This window comes from Macrobrachium nipponense, chromosome 26, assembly GCF_015104395.2.
Source record: "Macrobrachium nipponense isolate FS-2020 chromosome 26, ASM1510439v2, whole genome shotgun sequence".
NCBI lineage: Eukaryota > Metazoa > Arthropoda > Malacostraca > Decapoda > Palaemonidae > Macrobrachium > Macrobrachium nipponense.
In genome coordinates this window covers 39972016-39997696 of record NC_087215.1, presented here as the reverse complement: position 1 = coordinate 39997696, position 25681 = coordinate 39972016, and the positions used below count along the sequence as shown (strand labels likewise).

Genomic DNA, 25681 nt, shown 5'->3' with positions numbered 1-25681 from the left:
TAAAACGATCAAGGCAACACAGATAAAATATTATCACAAATGATGCATGAATTCGTAACGCGCGGACGTAAAAAAAAGCTCTTTTCAAAAATTCACCATAAATCGAAATATTGTGCTAGAGACTTCCAATTTGTTGCAAAATGAAGGTAATTGACTGAATATTACTAGACTGTAAGTGTTGTAGCTTACAACTGCAATTTTCGACCATTTCGGTCGAGTTAAATTTGACCGAAGGACGAATTTTTTCTATATATCGGTATTTATATGAAAATATTTCAAAACTGATAAAAGCTACAACCATAGGTTGTTTTTAGTTGTATTCTACATAAAATTGCGCACATTTTCATGTATAAAACTTTATGTAACGGCTAATTTAAAATGGTGCAAACATTACGACAGTCAAGACAAAAAAATTTATGATTTTTTCGGAAGAGTTACTGCGCGAACGTAAGGAAAAAAGTTTATTTCATAAATTCACCATAAATCGAAATATTGTGTTAGAGACTTCCCGTTTGTTGAAAAATAAAGGTAAATGATTGAATATTACTAGAATGTAATAGTTTTAGCTTACAATTGCGTGTTTCAAACATTTCGATCGAGTCAAAGTTGACCGAAGGTTGAAATTTTGGCACTTATCGTTATTTATATGAAAATATTTCAAAACTGATAAAAGCTACAACCATAGGTTGTTTTTAGTTGTTTTTTACATGAAATTGCACACATTTTCATATATAAAACTTTATGTAACGGCTAATTTAAAATGGTGCAAACATTACGACAATCGGACGAAAAAATTTCTGATTTTTTTCGGAAGAATTACCGAGCGGACGTAAGGAAAGTATTTTATTTTTCATAAAGTCACCATAAATCTAAATATTGTGCTAGAGACTTCCAATTTGTTGCAAAATAAACTTAAATGATTTAATATTTCTAGAATATAAGAGTTTTAGCTTACAATTGCGTTTTTTTCCCATTTCGGTTGAGTCAAATTTGACCGAAGGTTGATATTTTGGCACTTATCGTTATTTATATGGAAATATTTCAAAACCGATAAAAGCTACAACCATGGGTTGTTTTAAGATGTATTCTACATGAAATTGCGCACATTTTCATATATAAAACTTTATGTAACGGCTAATTTAAAATGGTGCAAACATTACGACAATCGGACGAAAAATTTACGATTTTTTCAGAAGAGTTACCGCGCGGATGTAAGGAAAAAGTTTTTTCTTAAATTCACCATAAATCGAAATATTGTGCTAGAGACTTCCAATTTGTTGCAAAATGAAGGTAAATGATTGAATATTACTAGAATATAAGAGTTTTAGCTTACAATTGTGTGTTTTTCGATCATTTCGTTTAATTTTGGCACTTATTGTTATTCATATGAAAATATTTCAAAACTGATAAAAGCTACAACCATGAGTTGTTTTTCATTGTATTCTACATGATATTGCGCACATTTTCATATATAATACTCCATGTAACGGCTAATTTAAAATGGTGCAAAAATTATGTCAAAGTGACGAAATAATTTCTGAGATGTGTCGCTGATACTTTTTAGAGCGATAAGAAAGAAATTCGCGCTTGCACGCCTGCGTAACGATTGTAACTGAAACAACGCCTTGATCCGTGAGCTCCCAGCATCCCCCAAGAGCCGTGATTCAAAAGTTTTTGCCTAGTAGGCCTATAACTATTTTTCCACGAATTTTTAAAAAACTTTTTTATATTGACGTACTATACTTCCAATCAGCACCCAACAGACAATTTATATAGACGTTTAATACATCCAATCGGCGTTAAAGGGTTAATAGAGTAAAAATATTTTATAAGGGTGCAATTGTATCCTTGCAAAGTATTGTTACTCTGTGTGTGGGTCCGGACGTGGTGGAGGTCTCTCACGCGTTTCTTTACTGAAAAGAAGGTTTTTCACCCTTGGTGATTATACCTCTTATAGTAAGCAATGTGTTCATATTGTCTCTACGTAATACCCGGCGTGTAAGCCTGAGAGTGTTGTGCAATTGCAGATATACTAATATTCTTTCTGCTCCAATCAGTGCCTTAGAAATCTTTCAAATCACAGCTACTCGAGGTCTATTGGTCTTGGGAGATGGGTAAAAGAATGCAGTGTATGTGTTAGTGCTTGACCCTTCCTTTACCACAAAAATGTCATCTGACCAACCTCCAACCATTAAGAAAGTGACCCTGGCATCTACCGGTGCCTGTGCCCCATACACAAGTTCCCTACTTGCGAACAATTGTCTTTACTTTATACAATACCAATCAAACCGTTCTGATGTCGAGTCCGCTATACAATTTCCAATGAGGAAATTAACGTTGCTCATACAAAATGCAAAGATCTGATACCAGAGACATTCTCAAGTAGCGATCCGCAAAAACCCTGTCCTCTCACAAGAAAATATACATCACCAAGTGGCTAAGGACCTGCTTGGTGGAAATCTATACCAATGACCCTTACAATCTGCCTCCAAAGGGGCCTGCTGACCTAAGCCTACCTACAGTGTACCACACGGTAGAAAATGCCTTCCAAACAGCAAAATCCCTCTCAGAAACAATTGGAAAAAACTCGGAAAAAATCGGAGACAAATGATAAATTATCAAGAATCTGGGACATGATCAAAGGACTACAGGAATCCCTAGATACCCCCATCACCTATAGACCGTTCTGAGGGGACTGTTGGTCTCCCAACTTCTTCTCCCTCCCCAGTGCCTCCGGTGGAAGATAGATCTCCGATGATGATTACCAGCCCTCATGATTCTCCCCCAAAAACCCCCATCGTGGATGCAGACGAGTGATCATGAGGGGTCTGGCAGCTGGCAGATGCAAACAAGCAGAAAGAAGAGAAGAACCTCTCGTTTGGCCGCTGGACCGGAGCCCAACATTTGTTTCATATCGCCAGACACCTGAGAAGAGATGTCACGTAGTAATTCACAATCTGCGCTCAACGGTGGCGCTAGATGCCATAGTGGAGAGTCAAGTTTCTAACTGGCTCTGACCCACTCATCTCTCACAAACTCCCATGCAAAAGTAAACATAAAGTGGCTTATAGGATTACCCGCCTATTTCAACACCTCAACGTTCTTAAAGGTGAGAATTTTGGTCCTAATATATTAGTTTCAAGATATAACCTAATCCGAGACCAACCACCCCCAGGGGAACTTACTGACACCCCAATCTGGGTCATTTCCACCGCAAGTGCCAGCCAAACGCCCACGGCGAGTGATTGCCCACTCCCCCTGGTTAACCCCCCATCCACCCAAATGATCAGCGCATTCATCTCCCATCTTCGTGAGTAGCCATGGATACATTAAAACATAATAAACATAATCTCTTGGAATATTTTTGGCCTCATGTGGAACATTCCTCTCCTAAACATGTTCTGCAAAAACTTCAAAGGCATCATTGCATTGCAAAAAATGCTCCTCTGGCCACATGACCTTGTCATCTGCGAATCAATACATGAAGACTTCAGAGCCTTCTCAACTTCACTGATGCAAGTTAAAGATCAAATCGTAGCCGGTCGCCCGAAAGGGGGCCTTTCTTTCCTGTGGCACAAATCGTTAAATAATATGATAGAGGTGATGACCTACTGGAGTGACAGATTGCTGGGGCTTCAATTGACAGTAGGGAACTCTAAAATCCTAATAATTAATGTTTACATGCCCTGGGAAAATAACAATAATTTTGATCATTACTGCAAGATCCTAGGGGAGTTACACAGTATTATTCACGATTCTCCTGCAGATCATATTTTTATAATCGGGGACCTTAATTCCCACCCCACAAAACAATTTTATAATGAACTTACTCGCTTCTGTCAAAATCATGCTCTCCAAAATGATATTGTAATGATACAATTAAGTTTGTTCATACTTACCTGGCAGATATATATATATAGCTGTATTTTTCCGAATCCGACAGAAATTTAAACACTTACGACACACGCAGTGGGAGTCAGGTGGTTAGTACCCATTCCCGCCGCTGGGAGGCGGGTATCAGGAACCATTCCCATTTTCTATTCATAATTTTTATTTCCACTGTCTCCTGTGGGGAGGTGGGTGGGTACTTGATTATATATATCTGCCAGGTAAGTATGAACAAACTTAATTGTATCATTATAATATCATTTTGTTCATGAAACTTACCTGTCAGATATATATATAGCTGAATCCCACCTTTGGTGGTGGGAGTAGACAGAATAGAAGATTTTAGGAAACATATATATGCAGATAATTGATATCTTGGTTCCTTACCTGTTAGCATAGCTGACTTCGTGGTTACTGCCGCGTAAGTCTGCTTGTGCTACTAGAGTTGCCAGCAAGCTAGAGACCTATAAAGCTGGTTGCACTCCAAGATTGATCTGTCAACAGGGGGCGATGAGACCACGACGTGACTAGACCATTGACCATACAAATGAGGGCAACGAAGTAAAACCAAACCACCTGGCGTAGCCTACCAAAAGTATCCCACTTAGACTAAGCTAATGGAAGGGAGATCAGCCGCAGGCGGTCACAACCATAACACAAGTTAAAAACTCCCCTAACCATTAAAGGATCAGGATGAGCGCTACCTCCTGCCCCCAAAACAGTGTCTGCAGCGACATATGGTCCGAGCGAGTAACAATTTTCGTATGTTGCTTTCACTCCCGCAGGTAGTGTGAAGCGAACACCGAATTGCTTCGCCAATAAGTGGCGCCCAAAATATCTTGATTGCCATATTTTTGTGAAAAGCCACTGAAGTAGCAATAGCCCTCAACTCGTGGGCTTTCACTTTCAGGAAGCTCCATGTCACTTTCACTACACTTTTCATGGGCTTCCTTAACCGTACTTCTTAAGAAGAACGCCAGTGCGTTCTTCGACATCGGAAGATCTGGTTTTTTCACAGAGCACCACAAGTTCTCCGAAGAGCCTCTGCATGCTCTGGTTCTCTGCAAATAAAACTTGAGAGCCCTGACAGGACACAGGACTCTCTCAGCTTCAGGTCCCACTAGCTCCGACAACCCTTTGATCTCGAACGTCCTCGGCCAAGGGTTGGAAGGGTTCTCGTTCTTTGCTAAGAAGACGTAGGACTTAAGGAACAAACTGCACTATGATCCTTGAACCCAATGTGCTTGCTTATGACTTGAATTTCGCTAACTCTCTTCGCCGTCGCCAGAGCGGTTAGGAAAATGGTCTTCTTAGTAAGATTCCTAAGCGAGGCTAAATGGAGCGGTTCAAATTGACTCGACATGAGAAAACTTAAGTACCACGTCTAAGTTCCACGATGGTACTTTCGGTTGGAGAACTTTCACAGTCTCAAATGATCTAATGAGATCATGAATGTCTCTATCATTCGCTAAGTCGAGTCCTCTATGCCTGAAGACCACAGAAAGCACGCTTCTGTAGCCTTTAATCGTGGGAACGGCTAGTTTCGCTTCTTTCCTAAGGTGAAGAAGGAAATCTGCTATCTGGCTCACAGAGGTTGAGGTGGAGGAAATGCCCTTCTTTCTGCACCAACTTCTAAAGACAGCCCACTTTGATTGGTAAACTGCGATTGAGGAGGGCCTCCTTGCCGTTGCCACAGGTCTTGAAAAACCCCTCGCTCTGGCCAACTTCTTGATAGTCTGAACGCAGTCAGACTCAGAGCGGGGAGGTTTTTGTGGTACCTCTCGAAGTGGGGCTGTCTGAGTAGATCTTTCCTTAGGGGGCAGAAGAGTCCTTGGAAAAGTCTAACAGGAAGGGACAATTCACCTACCGTGTGGGAACCAGTCGAACCGCTGGCCAGAAGGGGGCGATGAGGGTCATCCTCGCTCCTTCTGATGCAGCGAACTTCCTCATCACTTCCGAGGATTTTGAATGGGGGAAAAGCGTAAATGTCTAGTTCCAACCAATTCCACAGTAGGGCGTCTACTGCCACTGCTCCCGGGTCCAGAAACTGGGGAGCAATACAGCGGAAGTCTCTTCGTTCGGGAAGTTGCGAAAACGTCCACATGAGGATGTCCCCACAGCTTCCATAGCGCCTGGCATACTTCCTGATGAAGGGTCATTCCGTCAGCAGAAGCTGTCCTTGCCGACTGAGAAGGTCTGCTCGCACGTTTTTTTCCACGCCTGACACAAATCTTGTCAGAATCGTGACGTTTTGCGACTTCGCCCAAATCAGGATATTCTTCGCGATGGCGAACAGAGAAGGAGAGTGAGTTCCCCCTGTTTCCTGAGGTATGCCAAGGCTGTGGTGTTGTCCGAGTTTATCTGAACCACTTTGTTGGAGACTTCCTCTTGGAAGAACCTTAGAGCAAGGTAAACCGCTGAAAGTTCTTTTAGATTGATGTGCCAGGACACCTGTTCCCCTCTCCAGGTGCCTGACACTTCTCTCCCTCCCAGTGTTGCTCCCCAACCCGTGGAGGACGCGTCGGAGAACAACACTAGGTCGGGGTTCCGAAGCTTGAGCGAAAGTCCTTCCGCAAGCTTCTTTGGATCCAACCACCATTTGAGGTGCTTTTTCACTTCTTCCGTCAAAAACAAGACCTCTTCTAGATCCTGTTTGCGTGACCAATTGCTTGAGAGGAAGAACTGAAGTGGTCGGAGGTGCAACCTTCCCAGGGAAACAAACTTCTCCAGTGAGGAAATGGTCCCCAGCAGACTCATCCATTCCCTCACCGAGCATGTTTCCTTCCCTAGAAAGGCTGACACTTTGTCTAGGCATTGAAGTTGTCGTCCCTGGGACGGAAAGCCCGAAAAGCCACTGAGTCCATCTGAATCCCCAGATAGACTAAGGATTGAGAAGGAGTCAGATGCGACTTTTCGAGATTCACCAGAAGTCCCAGGGACCTCGCTAACGACAGAGTCGTGTGAAGGTCCTTTAGACACCGGTCTTGCGATGAGGCTCGAATAAGCCAGTCATCTAGGTAGAGAGAGATCCTTTTATTTCCGCAAGATGGAGCCACCTCGCAACGTTCTTCATAAGAACAGTGAACACCATCGGCGCCGTGCTGAGACCGAAGCAGAGTGCCCTGAATTGGAAAACCTTCCCTTTCAGGACAAACCGCAGGTATTTTCTTGATCGGGGATGGATGGGGACGTGAAAGTATGCGTCCTGAAGGTCTAAAGAGACCATCCAATCCCCCGGTCTTAAGGCTGCAAGCACGGATTGAGGTGTCTCCATCTTGAACTTCTGCTTGGTAACGAAGCGATTTAGACTGCTGACATCCAGAACGGGGCGCCACCCCCGACTGCTTCGGCACTAGGAACAGACGGTTGTAAAACCCCGGAGAACTCCGGTCGAAGACCTGTTCTACCGCCTGCTTCTCGATCATTTGATCTAGTAGATCGTGAAGCACTTTCTGCTTTTCTCCCTGATACGAAGGAGACAAATCCTTTGGTGTCGAAGACAGCGGGGGTAACTTCAGGAAAGGAATTCTGTACCCCTTCTTGACGATGTCCAGAGACCAAGCGTCGGCACCTCTCTCTTACCCATGCTCTCGCGAAATGTAGAAGTCTGGCTCCTACCGGTGGCTGAAGGACTTCCCTCTCACTTCTTGCTCTTGGAAGGAGCGGGAGTCTTGCCTCTGAAAGAGCCTCTTCCTCGAGGGGCTGGCTTCGAGGAAGAAGCAGATCGAAAGGGCTTCGATTTCTTCAAAGCAGAGGACCCAGAAGACGAAGTAGTCGTAGGCTTCCTAGAAGACTGTGCCAGAAGGTCTTGGGTTGCTTTCTCCTGGAGACTGGCAGCTATGTCTTTACCATAGACTGGGGAAGAGATGTTCTGAGAAAGGAGCGAAAAGAAGATCCGCTTTTTGCGCTGGCGAGACCGACGTTTGCAGTTAAAATTGCAAAAAAGTGCTCTCTTCTTAAGCAGTCCCGTGCTGAAATGAGCAGCCAATTCCTCAGAACCATCCCTGACGGCCTTGTCCATGCAAGACAATACACTGGACAGCTCCCCCAGACTGATGGAATCAGACTCCATGGACCTGGCATCCAAAACTCCTAGGCACCAGTCAAGAAAATTAAAGACCTCTAGTGTCCTGAAAAGGCCTTTAAGGTGGAAAGTTCTAACTCACTATGCGTCCAAGAGACCTTAGAGGAAGACAGAAAAGATCTTCTGGCGGCATCCACAATAGTACTACCAAAGTCTCCTTGAGCTGAGGCTGGAAGCTTAACTCCGACGTTTTCTCCCGTCTCATACCACATACCAGCTTTGCCACAAAGTCTTGAAGGTGGTAAAGCGAAAGAAGTCTTGCCTGAAGCTTTCCTCTTTTCCATCAATCATGGACCTTTCGAAAAGCTTGTTTCGTAGAAAGCGACTTCTTCATTTTCACAAAGCCCGAGATCTTAGCAGCTTTGGATGACGAAAACTGAGAGGGAGGAGTACGTGGAGCTTCAGGTTGGAAAGTGTCTGCAAAGACTGACTGTAACAAACGAGTCAAAACCTTGTAGTCCGTCGAAACTGGAGCCAACTGCTGTTCTTCGTCCACTTCGACGAAAGCGTCACTAATTTCCTCTTCAGACACTGGAGAAGTCGGAGGAAGTAAGGAAGAGTCACGAGCTTTCTCAAAAGAGAAAGAGCGGCGAACAGGAAGAGTTCCGCTTCCGCTTGCGCTTGCGGAGGTGGTAAACTGACGTCCGTAGGCGCACGCTTGGCGTCCGAAGCCAATCTACTGGCGCCGGCTGAAGCGCGCTCGACAGCAACAGGTGTACACCTGGCGTCCACTGGCGCGCGCTGAGCGTCCACTGGCGCGCGCCGAGCGTCCACTAAAACGCGCTGAGCGTCCACTGGCGCTCGCTTACCTTCCGCACCGAATCACGCTCGGCGTCCACTAAAGCGCGCTTGACTTTCACAGAAGTGCGCTCGGCATCTAAAGAAACGCGCTTCTTATCAACAAGTTTCGTAGCAGCGGAAACAACCGCTTCATGAGAGTGAGAAACGAATTTCTCGCCTCCTCTAGAAAGTTGCTTGGGGAGCAGAACGAACTCTAGAGGGAGACTCAAACGGAGAGAGAGACGAGCGAGGAGAGGGAGAGGGAGAACGCCTCGACCTCTTCACAGGAAGATTGTCATCTTTCTTACGGCGATGTGGAACAGTCTCTCTCGAAGAAAAAACATCTCGAAGTTGCTGCTGAAGAGACTGGAGAATCTTGCTTGTAGGTGAAGCCTCCTTTTCTGGGGAGGGGCTGATCCTGTGAGCAGGCAAGTGGCGAGGGGACGCCTTCTTCCTACTCCCAGGAACCGCCACTTCACGCACCTTAGAGCGACTGCGGCGCTCTAAAGAAACATCTAGGAAAGACTCCGCCTCCGAATAATCCTTACGCTTCTTCTGCGGAGGAAAAGCAGCAAACGCACTATCAGGCGACGAGCAAAGTTCCGGAGAACAACTTGGACGTGAAGCGTCCCGAACGCGAGCCGTCCTTTTCAGCGGACGTGATGCGGTATGAGAGCTCCACCCCTTGCGCGGGGAGGAAGCTTCAGAAGAAGAAAAGCACTCCTTGAGAAGACGTGCACGCGCACGCTCCTTGGCAGTCTGGGTAGGTTCGTCAGAAGCTGCCGAAGGCACGCCAGATCGGTGGGGGTTCCTCGTAACCCTCCTTCGACTTTCTACATGCTCTCTCCCCGTAACCTGGGAGTCAAGCAGAGGTCTAGGTCTAGAGGCGGAATGAGGCCGATCTGACGCACCCTCCACTACACAAGGGGCACTTTCACTGCACTTCTCTTCACTTTTGCTCTCCAGAGCTAACACTTTTGATTCTAAGTTACGAATCGATTCAAGAATTAGCGATAAAGTATTACCTTCTACCGACACTGCTTCAGGGGCCGGAGGCAACACTACAGGGGTAGGAGCATAATCTACAGAAGGAGGGTTTGGGAGCAGGAGAATCATTAAAATCTTGCCTACCTGAAACACTCCTGGAGGAAGACCTCCTTAACCTATCTCGCTCAAGTTTCTTAAGATAGGTTTCATACGCCTTCCACTCAGTCTCTGTTAATCTTTCACACTCCTTACAACGACTTTCAAACGTACATTCATTCCCCCTGCAAACCTTACAAACAGAATGTGGGTCTACTGAAGCTTTCAGTAACCTACCTCTACATTCGGACATAGAACAAAATCTAGCGCTAGCAGAACTAGACCCTGACATCTTGATCAAAGAAAAATCAATACCAAATTCAAATCAATCCAAAGTCAACGTGTGCCAAGCCACCGATCCAATTCAGATACCAAAGAAAAAAACCAAAAGGGATATCATGTAGCTAGTAAGTTTCCAAAATCTGGACGGAGGTGCTGCAAACAGGTGTTTCCAGCACCGGCGACAGAAAAATTATGAATAGAAAATGGGAATGGTTCCTGATACCCGCCTCCCAGCGGCGGGAATGGGTACTAACCACCTGACTCCCACTGCGTGTGTCGTAAGTGTTTAAATTTCTGTCGGATTCGGAAAAATACAGCTATATATATATCTGACAGGTAAGTTTCATGAACAAATTAGCGATGTAATGCTCCTCCCTCCCTCCTCCTATTCATATGTACATAATTGAGCGGACGCAATTACAACTTCCTGGCTGGACCACTGCATCACATCTCCACAATTTCATGATTCTATTATGACCTGTAATATTCGCTACGATCTTGCAACGGGATACGATAACATCCCTTTACAGGTATCATTCAGTACCCCATCCCACCCTACCGTGAACCCCCTAACTGACCGCCCACCAGCAGTAAACTGGGATTTTAAAAACCAACAGAAAACCAGATACTTTAGGGCGACCAAGGAAACCAGGTTGTGGTCAACAGTTCAACCGGCAGATGTCTTACTTTGTACTAACACAAATTGTAGAAATGACCACCACAGGAGGGATCTGAATGGATTCTATTTGAACATAATCTCCACTATGCTTACTTCGGGCAGGGCTGCCTATAGATTTCGTCAGGGTAATTCTCATAATATACCTGGATGGAATGACTTGGTTAAAGATCTGTATACATACTCACGAGAAATGTTCTTACTGTGGAGGCAAAATGGTAGCCTGAGGGAAAGACACTGCATTACTAATGAGACAGGCGAGAGCGCAGTTCATACTTGCTCTTGAGCACTGCAGATTAAATGAAAAACAACTAAGAGCCGATGCAATGTCTAGAAACTTAGAATCTGGTGATTATCCTCGTATTTGGAAAAATATACAGTCCTTAAATCCCAAAACTAAAAAGCTATCACAGAGAGTAGGGGAAGCAGTTGGAGATGAGGCTATAGCAAGTATGTGGGGCGATCACTTCAACAATATCCTGAATTGCATAAAAGATTCCAGAAGGGATGTAGATTACCTCCTGTCTCTTTGTTGTGATATTTTATTCTTGGTTATTTTATTATTCTTGTTTGTTTGTTATGTATAAGAACTATTATCCAACTAGTTTGTTTTCCTCCTCACCGGTGGTTTGTCAGTTTGGTAATTGCCACTAATGACCATTCTGTCTTTTCATATATTTGTGAGTGAGTGGTGCTGTCACCGTGGCTGTGTCAGAGATGCTTTCCACTGAAGGAGTCAGTTGATCTCTGAGCCTTAGTATTACTCCTGGTGACTGTTGGATTTGCTACAAAACAGCTGCTTGGATATACAGTGGGCCCCCCCTATTCGCGTTCTCCAGATTCGCGGACTCACACATTCGTGGATTTCTCTCAGGAACGTTTGCTCAAATTATTCGCGGAAAATTCGCGCATTCGCGGTATTTTTCTATGAGAAATATTCACAACTTCCTAGTTTTTTTATCAATTTCATCATAAAATGCACTTTTTGTGATAAAACTATTAAAAAAACCAAGTATGAAAATTCTTAGTGGTTTTTCTTGAGTTTTAACTAACAAAATAAGCTGTTTTTACCGTTTTTATAGGGGTTCCAAACATTCGCGGGTTCTAACTATTCAAGGGGGGGGGGGGGGGGGTCTGGTACGCATCCCCCACGAATACGGGGGGACCACTGTACTGTTATTCTTGAAGAATTACTCTTCATCCTGCCTCACCCTCGGCTAAGTAAATGTCGAGGGGCCCTCGCTTAGCCAAGGTATAAGTGACTAATATTTTTGGAATATTCAGGCAACCTTTGACTCTGGTTTGATTTGGACGTCCCGGGTTTTCTGGAGGATCATACTCAGACGTAGGATCGCTGTTGTATGGGTCCTGTAGAGTACCATAAATATATATACGTACTTTCACCACTTTGCCACCTCACTTTTGTCTCTGGACGCAGAGGCATATAAGTATTTAAAGAGATCACAGCTACAACTCCAGTGTTACGGAGGACAGAAACATATATGTAATTAAGGAGATCACGGCAACAACTTCACTGTTTTGAAGGGGGGAAACCAACGTTAGGTTCATTTAGTTTGTAATTGCTAGGTTGTTCTTACTTTCTGTATACCTTCTCCTATCTGAACCCCCTTCCCCTTTTGGATGTATCTTTGCTTTACTATCTTCATTGGGTAAGTGTGTTGTTTTGTATAAATATTTCAGGGTGACTGGTTTTCATTAATATATGTATTCCAAGGTTCAGGAATAACTTCTGTCTTGATGTTTTGTATTAAATTTAAGTGTTTTTGTGGTGTTTCGTTTTCCCCCATGAATTGATTTTTGCACTCTTGATATTATTTGAGAGCTAGTCCACTGATTGTAGACTTAGCTAGTGGTTGTGAACAGAGTTTGGTAAGAAAGGAATTTAATTTCAAGTGATAGCAGAAAAGGACCATTACACTCCTTACTGACAACATTCAATTTCATTTTGCAGACCATATTACGCCAGGTAACATCTGCGATGCCATAAACAGCCTACCTAATAATAAATCGCCCAGCTGTGATGGTCTTCCCGCAGAGGCTTTCAAATTCTGCCATCCGATAATTTACATTTTGCTAGCTGTCCTATTTAATGCATGCATAATTCATTCCAGACTCCCTACTCTTAGTTCACTTGATACCATTAATCAAAAACAAGCTAAAGGATGCAGCTGACCCTGGCAACTACTGGCCGATTGCAATCACAACGATCGCATCGAAGATACTCGAGTCGGTACTTCTAGTGAGACTTCTCCCCTTTCTACACACCACTGACAACCAGTTTGGATTTAAAGCAAACCACTCAACTGACACCTGCATCTACATACTGAATAAATTGCTGAACTACTACCTATCATCAGCCTCTCCTGTTTTCCTTTGTTTTGTGGATGTGAGAAAAGCATTTGACAGAGTAAACTACCTGAAGCTCTTCCTGAAGCTGCATAAAAGAGGCACACCCCTATATCTAATTGGCATTTTACATTGCTGGTTCTCCACACAGCAATTCTGTGTCAAATGGGGTAACATATTATCGTACATCTTCGGCTCCCTAAACAGGATTCGGCAAGGGGGCATTCTCTCTCCATACTTGTTTAATACATACACAGATGCCTTGAATGTCAAATTGAACTCACTCCCAATCGGATGCACTGTCAATGAAACCACTATAAACAACCTTTGTTACGCCAACGATATGGTTCTGATTTCCCCATCAGTGCAAGGTCTCCAACGACTCATTGACACTTGCCGCCAATATGCAGAGGAATTTGATATAATTTACAACGAAACCAAGACCCAGTACATGTCGCTGCTCCCGAGATCGCTTAAGCATATTGCAGAACCACAAATTTTCCTCAGAAACCATTGGCTAGAATTTGTGCACGAACTTCCGTATTTGGGTCACATTATCACCGACGACCTACAAGATACGGCAGACATTGAACAGAGGCGTCGTAAATTATGTGCAACTGGCAACATGATTGCAAGGAGTTTTGCCTTCTGTCACCGAGACGTGAAACTGCTGCTCTTCCGCTCGTACTACTACAGTATCTATAGGTATTCCCTCAAGACGAACTATTACCCGAGAGACCATGAGACGTATCACTGTTGTGCACAATGACATTTTGAGACGCCTCAAAACTACTCCCCGCTACCGCTCTGCCACACAGATGTTCATAGAAAACCACCTGGACAATTTAAAAATCATTGTAAGGCAAACAATGTCCAGTCTGATAACCCAAGTGAGAAACAGCAGCAAGTCGCTCATACAAAGCATCCTAAGGAGTGAAGCAAGAAAATCTAAATTGTGGGAAAGATGGGAAAATGAGGCCTTTGTCCCCTAAAGGACTTAATCTCTGTATTGGCAAGATGTTATCTGCAGATTCTGTCATTATTATTATATTTATTGCTGATATTTTACTTCTTCATTATTACTGTGAATAGTATCAAGTTAAAGTTTTTTTACATTCAATTTTTGTATTTAGACCTCTGGACCTGACTACTGTAACCACCTAAGGTCTCTAGTTGAAATCTAAGTCATATAATCTGTGCACTAACTGTTATAACTCAATGCATTTTTTTTCTCACCAATATTATTACTGTTGTTACCAGTATTATGATTACTATTTTTTATGCTACCTCAGCTATTTTGTGGATAAGTGTCGATTCATTTTTTTATCATGTTGTCTCATGTATCTAGATTGTGTATGTTACTGTCTGTATTTTGTATATTCCATGTACAATATGGCCCTGAGCTGAAATAAAGCATACTTTTCTTTTTTTTTCTTTTTTTTTTTTGGCTCTATCACAGTCCTCCAATTCGACTGGGTGGTATTTATAGTGTACGGTTCCGGGTTGCATCCTGCCTCCTTAGGAGTCCATCACTTTTCTTACTATGTGCGCCATTTCTAGGATCACACTCTTTTGCATGAGTCCTGGAGCTACTTCAGCCTCTAGTTTTTCAAGATTCCTTTTCGGGGATCTTGGGATCGTGCCTAGTGTTCCTATGATTATGGGTACAATTTCCACTGGCATATCCCATATCCTTCTTATTTCTATTTTCAGGTCTTGATACTTATCCATTTTTTCCCTTTCTTTCTCTTCAACTCTGGTGTCCCAATGTATTGCGACATCAATGAGTGATACTTTCTTCTTGATTTTGTCAATCAACGTCACGTCTGGTCTATTGCACGTATCACTCTATCTGCTCTGATACCATAGTCCCAGAGGATCTTTGCCTGATCGTTTTCTATCACTCCTTCAGGTTGGTACTTGTACCACTTATAACTGCAAGGTAGCTGGTGTTTCTTGCACAGGCTCTAGTGGAGGGCTTTTGCTACTTAATCATGCCTCTTTTTGTACTGGTTCTGTGCAAGTGCCAGACATTCGCTTGCTATGTGGTTTATGGTTTCATTTTTCGTATTGCACTTCCTACATATGGGAGAGATGTTATCTCCATCTATCGTTCTTTGAACATATCTGGTTCTTAGGGCCTGATCTTGTGCTGCTGTTATCATTCCTTCAGTTTCCTTCTTGAGCTCACCCCTCAGTAGCCATTGCCACGTGTCAACGCTGGCTAGTTCTTTAGTCTATCTCATGTATTGTCCGTGCATTGGTTTGTTATGCCATTCCTCTGTTCTGCTTGTCTTTCTCCTGTCTCTGTATATTTCTGGGTCTTCATCTACTTTTATCAGTCCTTCTTCCCATGCACTCTTGAGCCACTCGTCTTCACTGGTCTTCATATATTGCCCCAGTGCTCTGTTCTCGATGTTGACACAGTCCTCTAAGCATAGTAGTCCTCTCCCTCCTTCCTTTCGTGTTATGTATAGTCTGTCTATATTTGCTCTTGGGTGTAGTGCTTTGTGTATTGTCATGTTTCCTCGTTTTCTGGTCTATGCTGCGAAGTTCTGCCTTCGTCCATTCCACTATTCCTGCGCTGTATCTGATTACTGGCACTTGCCCATGTTTATGGCTTTTATCATATTTCCGGCGTTGAGTTTTGACTTGAGTATCGCCTTGAGTCTCTGCATATATTCTTTCCTGATCGTGTCCTTCATCTCTTGATGTTTTATATCCCCTCCTTCCATTATTCCCAGGTATTTGTATCCCATCTCATCTATATGTTTGATGTTGTTCCCATCTGGTAGCTTTATCCATTCAGTCCTTGTTACTTTGCCCTTTTGTATGTTGACTAAGGCACATTTTTCTATTCCAAATTCCATCCTGATGTCCCCAGATACAATCCTTACAGTCTGGATTAAGGTATCTATTTCCTTGATGCTCTTACCATACAGCTTGATGTCATCCATGAACATCAGATGGTTAATTCTGTTGCCTCTTTTCTTGAGTTGGTATCCAGCATCCATCTTCTGCAGTAATTTTGTCATGGGAATCATGGCTACTACGAAGAGTAGTGGGGACAGTGAGTCGCCCTGGAAGATCCCTCTCCTGATATTAACCTCTTCTAGTCTTATTCCAGAGCTTGTAAGTATTGTATTCCAGTTGCGCATTGTATTTTTGAGGAAGCTGATGGTGTTTTCCTCTACCCCATATATTTTCAGGCATTCTATTAGCCATGTGTGTGGTACCATGTCGAAGGCTTTCTTATAGTCTATCCATGTCATGCTTAGGTTGGTTTTCCTTCTCTTACTGTTCTTCATTACCATTTTGTCTATCAGGAGCTGGTCTTTTGTGCCCCTACACTTCCTTCTGCAGCCTTTCTGTTGGTGGGGGATGGTGTATGTATCTTCTAGGTAGTTGTATAGCCTTTCACTGATGATACCTGTTAGTAATTTCCACATTATTTGTAGGCAGGTGATAGGCCTGTAGTTACTAGCTATATTTCCCTTACTCATGTCTTTCTGGACTAAGGATGTTTTAAATGTGGTCATCCATTTGGGCGCATGGTGATTTGTGATACAATGCTGGAGTTGTTCTGCTATTCTTGGGTGTAGGGCCTTGAAGTTTTTGAGCCAGTATCCATGGACTTCATCGGGACCTGGGGCTTTCCAGTTGGGCATTTTCTTTACTTGGTGTCTGACTGTGTCTGTCGTGATGTCAGTGAATCTTTGTTTTATTCTCCCTGTTTCTTCAGCCTTGACTTCCTGGGGCCATGTTGCATGCTTGTTGTGTGATACCGGATTACTCTAGATGTTTTCCCAGAGTCTCTTACTTGGTTCAGCTTCAGGAATTTCTTGGTGGTTGTCTTCCCCTCTTAGTTGGCTGTATAGTCTTTTCTGGTTGGTTCCGAATAGTTTGTTCTGTTAGTATCCTTTATTCCTGTTCATGTACTGTTGGATCTTGTGTGCTTTGGCCTTAAGCCTCTTGTTTTACATCTTCTATTGTGTTGTTTAGTCCCCTCTCCTGTACTTTGTATTTCTCGTTCAGTTCCTCCCTTGCTTTCTTGCTTCTTAGCCGTTTTTCTGCCATCTCTTTCAGTTTACTCAAGTCAGATCTCATCACCATGATTTGCTTTTCCAGGCACCTTTTCCAAGGCGGTTGCTGTTTTGGTTTCTGTTGGGTTGGTTGTTATTATTATTATTATCATTATTATTACGTATTATTATTATTATTAGGGTCTTACCATAATGGAGTAAAAATAGTTCTTTCCACTATTTTGTGTTTAAATCAATAAATGTGTTAGAATTTCTGTTTAATTAAAAAAGCTATTTATTTTGAGTTGAGCTTTGGTTGCACTTTAAAGTAAAGGTAACAGTAGCGGAGGTGCAGAGGTGCATGTAACAGTTTCCAAAAGTTCAAAAAGTTCCAGAAGTAGCGGTAACGGCAACCACCTCTCAAAGTTGTGGAGATGCTGGGTGCGGAACCAAAATTTGAGTAGTGATGCCCAGCTCTGTTCAGTTACAATTATGCATACTATATTTAGGACAAAAATTATCATCAAATACTTCAAATAGACTACTGCATTAAAATCATTAACTCAAAATTGCTGGAAAACAACCTTTGTTCTTACAGCAAATGAAAATTATATCTCTGATTATGAGATTCCAGGCCAAAGGTGCACATGACAATGGAAAGAGAGTTATCAAGTCTATCTTAAGATAATCTAGTAAAATAAAACAAATTTTAAATCTTGATAGTACATTGAAAATAAAATAAATGTAAAAGATTCTCACAAAATATCTCAAGAGACATGTGTGGAATATTGTTTTATTGTTACATTCTGCACACAATAGCATTCAGTCATTTGGAGTAATCAAATATTCATGGATGGAAGGTGGCTCTTTCAACGACAAAAAAAAATTGTTTCTATGGAATGTCTTTTAATATAAAATCTATACTCTTAAGATTGGCTAAATGTTTAAATTTCTATGAGTCAAACTTAGAAATCTATTTACTAATAAGTTTCTTATAAAACAAAATATCTTTAACAGAGAGAGGCTAATTTTTTTTGCTTAATTTTACTTTCAATTTGCCTAATGTTCAAGTACGTATTATTTGACTCTAATAACATAGAGAGGTTATTACCACCCTAGCCAACACTAAAAGCAAAGGAGACTTATACCTGTACAAAATTCCAGCCATATCCATCATCAACTTGCTGGCAACTGTCTGAGGTTTATGCATATGCTTATCTGAGAGAAAAATGACCTCTTTAATGCCAGCCTGAATTATTAGTTTTGCACACTCATTGCATGGAAAGAGGGCAACATACATTGTGCATCCAGCTAAATTTGTGCTGTTCTTGTTCATAATGGCATTCATCTCTGCATGGCAAACTGTTAAAAAAAATGAGAGATTAAAACAAAATGAAAGACAGAACCTGATAATTATTCAAAAGACTCAACTCACAATGAGACAAAGCAAGAAAAGAATATCAGAGATTAAAATAAGACAGAACCTGACATCATTACAATGAATACCAACAGAACTATAATAAAACATAATAGATTAAGATAAAGTGAAAGGTAGAACTTATTGTTTATTAAAGAAAAAACAATTTTACCTTTAAATAAAAAGAGGAAATATCATTTCAAAATAAAATGTAATATGAATGTCAGATTAAAAAATGAAAACCAAAATTAATTAGTTATTCAAAAGATTTAAATGAATTACAATAGTGACAAAATAGAAAAAAGAATGTTAGTTAAACATAAAAAAGATTTCAGATTAAAAATAGGAACAAAATCTAAAACCTAAATTAAATGAGAAAAGATTATCAGATACTAAAATAATGGAGAAAACAGGTTTTGACATAGGAAAAACCTATTTTTGGTAGTCGTTGTTGAGTCCTCAAAGAAGTTACCCTCCCTGGTGTGTGCCAGCGCCCCATGGTGATCAGACTAATATCAAAGAAATATCTTTTAGCCTGGTCTTTTAGCCAGGTATTATGCCATACTAATGACAAACACTATGACAAGTGATAGAGTATAATGGACTCAAAAGACATGAAGGCGTTTTTTCTCGTCTTCAGCGAAAGGTGTACCCAGTTTTCCTACGTCAAAACCGTAGAAGTGACTTTTGCACATGTGCATCGGCCATCTTGTTTTATGTTCGGGCCAGCGAAAAGACCACAAATCATTACTCTGTTGGTCAACGCAGGATGTACCTTTACCCAAATCCCATGGTTTTTCATCAGGGAAGTGGGGGGGGGTTGAGGACTCAACAGCAACTACCAAAAGTAGGTTTTTCCTACATCAAAACCTGTTTTTTGATAGCGTAGTTACTGTTTCGTCCTCAAAGGAACATTACAAAGAAATTGACAGGTGACGAAATACTTAAGCTCACAAATTTTCATCCCAAATATCTCAAAGTTTTAAGATTAAACAATTTCAGGTCCAATGTCAAGCCACTAGTTTCAGTAAATAAGATAACAAAAACACATAGGATATACTTTTAGTATAAAGTTCTAAGGTGACTTACCTAAGTATGCTGAGTATGGTTGCGAGCTTTATGCACTTTCCCCAGCAATAGTCAACATACCCACCCATTAGGGAGACCCCTGGTTTTCTGTCATGGTGCCTATGGGGTCAAGACTAACCATACCACCTACTGATACACAGTACATTCAAATTTGTTCCAGCTCATGGCAGTAGTGTTTTAAGAATACTAACTCTGATGACCACCCAGTACATTCAGAAACTTCTTCAAATGATGCATTTCTGAAAAAGGCTAATGATGTACTTACTTTCCTAATATCATGTGATCTAGGAAAGGGGAGGGTTAGCCTTTTTAATGAGGGACACTAAAATTATTCTTAGCCCTTGTAGAGAGAGAGTGGTTTGTTCGTGCTGGGATGTAGGAAAATTGGACCTTCTGAAATTTTCCGTGACCTCTAGGTAATCCTTTGCTTGAACTGGGCATAACTTTTGTCTGCTAAACTGAGTTTTCTTATAAGAATAGATTTCCTCTTTAAAGGATTCTCATTCTTGGCCAGGATTGGTGGCCCAGGGGGTAACAATAACTGGGTATCAGCAGTTTGTGTGATATATTGTACCCGTCTAAGAGAGCCCAATGCTACCAGAAAGATTGTTTTTTGAAGCATGCATGTGGTGGTTACATTAGGTCCGTTGAATTGAGGAGTACATAAAAGTTTGAGTACCTTATTCAGGGACCAAGTAATTGGAAGTCTTTCAGGAGCAGGTCTCTGTAAAGAAAAAGACCGCATAAGGGAAGTTACAACTTCTATGTTGGAATCAATCCCAAATCCATAAAGCAAGGTTTCTGTTAATGCAGCCTTGTATGCTATAATTGTTCTAAATTCAAGATGTTTGTCTTCAAAGAGGTGTATAAGAAAATTCATTAGTGTTTCTATAGAAATCTTGATTGGGCTCTCACCATATTCTCCATACGGACTGCTACTACCGGATAGATGATGTCCATAGTTTTTGCACTTGGTACCTAGCAATATTGGGTGAGTAGTTTTCACGGTAGACTATATTTAAAAAATCCACACGTGAAGGTCTCGGCTTGGAAAGGAGGATGCGTAAATGACTTTCCCTCCAACTTTCTGGGATAGTACAGCGGGCGGTAATGGAATTGACCTCTTCGTCCACTGCTGAAGTAGTAGGAACCTATGCCTGTTTGGCCAATTTTGGGCTATTAGGTAAGCTGTTCCTTTGAAGGTTAGCAGCTTGTTCAAAACCTTTGAAATCTGGGACAATGGAGGAAAAAGATAAATCGTCTTCCAGCTGTTCCAGTCCTGTAGGAAGGCATCTCTCGCTATTGCTTGATTGTCCATATTCGGGGACACACATACATACTGGGAGTTTGTGATTCTCGTATGTAGCAAACAGGTCCACTTCTGGTTGTTGAAGTAGGTTGTATATTATTTGAAAGGAGTGGTTGTCCAATGACCACTCTGTTGAGGCTGTCATGTTCCTTGACAAAGAGTCTGCTATTACATTGGGCGACCCTGTAAGGTGAGTTGCAGACAAAGGCCACTTCTTTTCCTGTGCCATCCAAAGAATGGCTAACATTACCATATTGAGAGGAGGTGAGCGTGATCCCAATTTTTTTAAGCAAGACATTGCAGTCGTATTGTCTAAGACCAGCAGAATGTGTGTCTGTTCCGGAGGCTTGAGTTTTTTTAGAGACAAAAAGACAGCCATCAGCTCTAGGAAATTGATATGACAATTCCTTAGAGTAGCTGACCACCTCCCCGCTACCTGATGATCCTCCCAATGTCCTCCCCAACCTGTCAACAAGGAATCTGTGTGTATTGTTACTTTTACAGATGGAGGAGTCAGGGTGACATGTTTTGCCAGAGATTCCTTCTGTGTCCATGGCCAAAGTATCTCCCCAAGTTTTAGTTGCATTTTGTGAGATTTGTCTCGCATCCTTTCTCTTGCATGTGACATCCAAAATTTGTTCACGTTTTTCAGTTGCAACCTGAGTATTGGATCTGTTATAGATGCAAACTGTAGCAGACCCATCATGTGGTCTAATTGCTGTCTGGAAGCAATGGGTTGTGTCTGGAACCTTTTGAGGTTTTTCCTTATTCTGTTCTGATTTTTGAGGGGAAGATACAAAAGGCCGTGAAAATTGTCCCAACACATTCCCAGCCACTGAAAATGTCTGCTGGGTGCGATACAGGATTTTTTCCAGTTTAAAATAAAGCCTTTTGACTGGAGTCTGTTGACTACTGTTCCTAGATTTTTCAGGCACTCTTTTCTTGTGGCTCCCCAGACTAACCAGCCATCTAAATAAGCTATCACATGTATTCCTTCTTTACTGAGTTCCCGAACAACTACCGTCACCAATTTTGTAAAGATTCTCAGGGCAACGTTTAGCACGAAAGGCATGACCTTGAATCTGTATGTGCTTTTTCCTATCCGGAACCCTAGGAAGGGACGGAAGGGAATGGCAATAGGGATGTGCCAATATGCATCTTTCAGATCAATAGAAACTGTCCAGGTCCCTTTTGGAATGATAGAACGTACTTGGGCAACGGTAGTCATTCGAAACTTTTGGAAAACAATGTTTGTTCAATGTTGACAGGTCGAGGATCACCCTTCATTCTGAAGAATCCTTTTTGGGAACACTGAAGAGACATGCCTGGTGCCGAATGTAAGAATGTTTCTCTATGGCTCCTTTTAAGAGGGCCTTCTGCATGTAATCTTTCATAAAGGGGTCCGGTTTTTGAAAGAACCCTTTCAAAGGTGGAGGGGGGTGAGACCATTTCCACCCCAGTCCGTTGAGAATAATGTTGTCCCCAAAGAGAAGACTTCCTTTCCGTTTGAAACTTCTGAAGTCGACCCCCGACCAAACAATTCCTATTGGGATCCCCCCCTTCCTCTGTCTTTTCCCTTAATGGGCATTCCAGGTGTTGGTTTTCCTTTTCCTCTATAAGCTGGTTTTTGGACCTTGTGAAAAGGATACACTTTTTGCCGGAAAGTTTTTGTCCCTTTTGAGGGTGCTGTCCCTTCTGACTACCTACCTGTGTATGAGGAGAGCTATTGGAAGTAAATGGAGGCCTATAAGATTTTTTTATCAAAGCATGCCTTTTCGGATTTGGTAAGGGGAAATTTCTGGTTTTTTGGAGTCACAATAGACTCCTCAAACAGGTCTCGGCAGAAGGCATTAGACTGAAATAGGGTAGTCACATTGGGAAGCAACTTGTTGGAGTTTTCCAGTACCTCCATTCACGCTTTTATGCGGCAGTCCACAAATTCATAGAGATCTTCCCATAATGTTTTCATAAGGCTTTTAGCCACAACAGCAAAAATCATCCTAGATTCTTCTGGAAGCCTTTTTGTGGCTACTTCTAACAGTGAGGAAGTGGTTAAGACACTAAGGAGGTGGGTCCTAGCACGAAACTCTGATGCTGATGTACCTTCTGAAATCTTCATTGGAGTACCAAATTACTGAGTTGCAATATCTAGGGAGAGCTTTTCCTATCAAAGGAAGTTGTAGTGTTGCCCATTCTTCGGTGGAGTTTTCTGAAACCAGGATAACCGAAGCAAATGGTTTTAGTTCTGCCAATGGTTCATGCTTTCTGGTTACTACATAATTTTGAAAATGTGTTTTCACATGGTTTATGACTTTAAATGTGAAGGGGCAGAAGGCTGGTGGTACATGGTGAGCCACCTGAGTCTTGTTCATAATGGCACTATATATTCCTGTCCCATTTACCTGGTGAAGAGTTTCATCTACAGCTCTTAAAAGCCAAATTTCCAGCTGGGAGAACAGTTTCCTTTTGAGGCATCTCCACATCTGGCATAGGTAGTATCTGGCGCCATTCAGTGTTAGGAAAGGCTGCCCTGTCCCTAAATTCAACATGTACTACTTCTATCATATTCTTTCTCTCATTAATATGATACTTACCATCCTGAGAGAAAATACACATTGAGGCATCTCGCCAGGGATTATCAACATCAGAGTAGGATTTGGGAGTCTCTGCTAGATTTTGGTCATAAGACTCATAACCGGAACTGGCCATTTTGTTGGTTCCAGTTGGATTGGCACTCTTAACTCTTGTTTGGGAAGATTTGGTTTCAATTCTCCCCCATTCTATTGCAAGATGCAGGACGTTTACATTTTGGTGTATCATTCAGTATGTCCATTATCTGATGCCTTTCAGCAGCAAAAGCATCTTTGATGTCATTCATTATTTCCTTGCGGAAGTGATCTAATACAGCAAACTTTGTATCCCTTTTGGGGAGCTTGCAAAACCTGATTGTATATCTACAGCTGAGCTGCAGCTGTCTGTTCCCCAGGGGGGAGAAGTCCTGGGTGAATTGCTATAACCCTCTGAATTTGCTGTTATTTCCATTGGGTTCAGGTGGATCCTTATATCCCTTTTGGGGGAAGGATCCTGATCGGTTTCTGAAAGCTGCATGGGAGATTGACTTTCTTCTACAATGTTTTTCCCATCGCTGATTGACATCTGTGTCCCTGGGCTTTCTAGGTTCAGCAAGGTTCCCCTGTGGGTGAAGATTCCTCTAATTCCTCCTCAGGATGTACCTGGGTGGTAGAGGTGACTGATGTTACTGGGTTTTGGCCTGAATATGGAACGTCAGAGAAGGGTTTAAATATACGCTTCCAAAGTTCTGCCGGATAGATGTAATCTTCCCCTTCCTCACCTTTGCTAAACTCTAGGACCCATCGAGACAATCTAAAGCGAGCAGTTTCATCTTTAAAGCTTGGTGCCAAGAGCACACTACAATTCTTGCACATATCAGGAACAAATTTGCCCTGATCATTACAGGGACTATGCCTATGGGAGGTGGTATGGGCAGTGCCCACTGGCAAAAATCGTACTGAGCAACCAGCTACGGCACATTTTAATTGCGGGTCATTTCTCAAGATGGCCCTGTAGTGAAAAAACCAAGTGGTTAATAGAAAAATTTTATTTTGGTATAAATTATTTTCAATACTTGAAAACCGTAAATACTAACCCTTTAACACCGATTGGACGTATTAAACGTCGACAAAAAAAAGTTTTTTTAAAAATTTGCGGAAAAATAGTTATAGGCCTACTAGGTGAAAACTTTTGAATCACGCGCCTTGGAGGATGCTGGGAGCTCGCGGATCAAGGCGTTGTATTGTTTACAATCGTTATCCAGGCGCGCAAGCGCGAATTTCTTTCTTCTCGCACTAAAAAGCATCAGCAACACACCTCAAATTATTTCGTCACTTTGACATAATTTTTGCACCATTTTATATTAGCTGTTACATGGAGTATTATATATGAAAATGTGCGCAATTTCATGTAGAACAACAAACGGGAAGTCTCTAGCACAATATTTTGATTTATGGTGAATTTTTGAAAACAGCTTTTTTTTTACGTCACGTTACGAATTCATGCATCATATTGTGATAATATTTTCTCTGTTGCTTTGATCGTTTTACAATTTGTTATATACCTAAATCATCGCAATTTAGTGTACAATACAATGAAAAAATAATTAACTCATTAGCTTTAACCGTTTTGCTCACAGCATGACTTGTATACAATTATATATTAAATTTTTTTTTTTGTGGTCATATATTCCAATATTTATATATGATAATGATATTTTTTCTCATTTCTGATGGTTGCATACTAAACTTCAGGCAATGAAAAAAAGGAGCCAAAAATGAACTCTTAATCTTGAAAATTAAGCATGCTGTAATTAAAAAAAAAAAAAAAAAAATGCCGCTTCGGCGCTCACTCGCGAACGTCGCCGGCATACAGGAGACACTTTCGGAAATACCGGCTCGGCGTTTAAGGGTTAACAAGTAATTACAAGCTGAATTGACACTGACAGGAGGTGGGATATAAAGACATGTTCTAACTCAAAACATTAAGAAAGTAATGACTTTGATAGCAGAGAGTTGTCAGCATTGGTACAAAGCTTGTTATTTCCTTACTTGGTAAGAGAGCCATTGCACATGTGTACTGCCTCTGGTCGGTGCTCATCTTAAACTGTAGT

General features: G+C 41.8%; 1 protein-coding gene across 3 annotated transcripts in view; it reads right to left on the bottom strand.

The window, feature by feature from the left end:
- Positions 1 to 25681, bottom strand: part of LOC135200195 (uncharacterized) — a 252982-nt gene that overhangs the window by 170554 nt on the left and 56747 nt on the right. For all 3 annotated transcript variants that reach the window (XM_064228628.1, XM_064228629.1, XM_064228627.1), the window contains exon 4: positions 18331 to 18544. In XM_064228628.1, coding sequence (XP_064084698.1) covers positions 18331 to 18544 — 214 coding nt within the window. The remainder of the gene's footprint in view (positions 1 to 18330; positions 18545 to 25681) is intronic.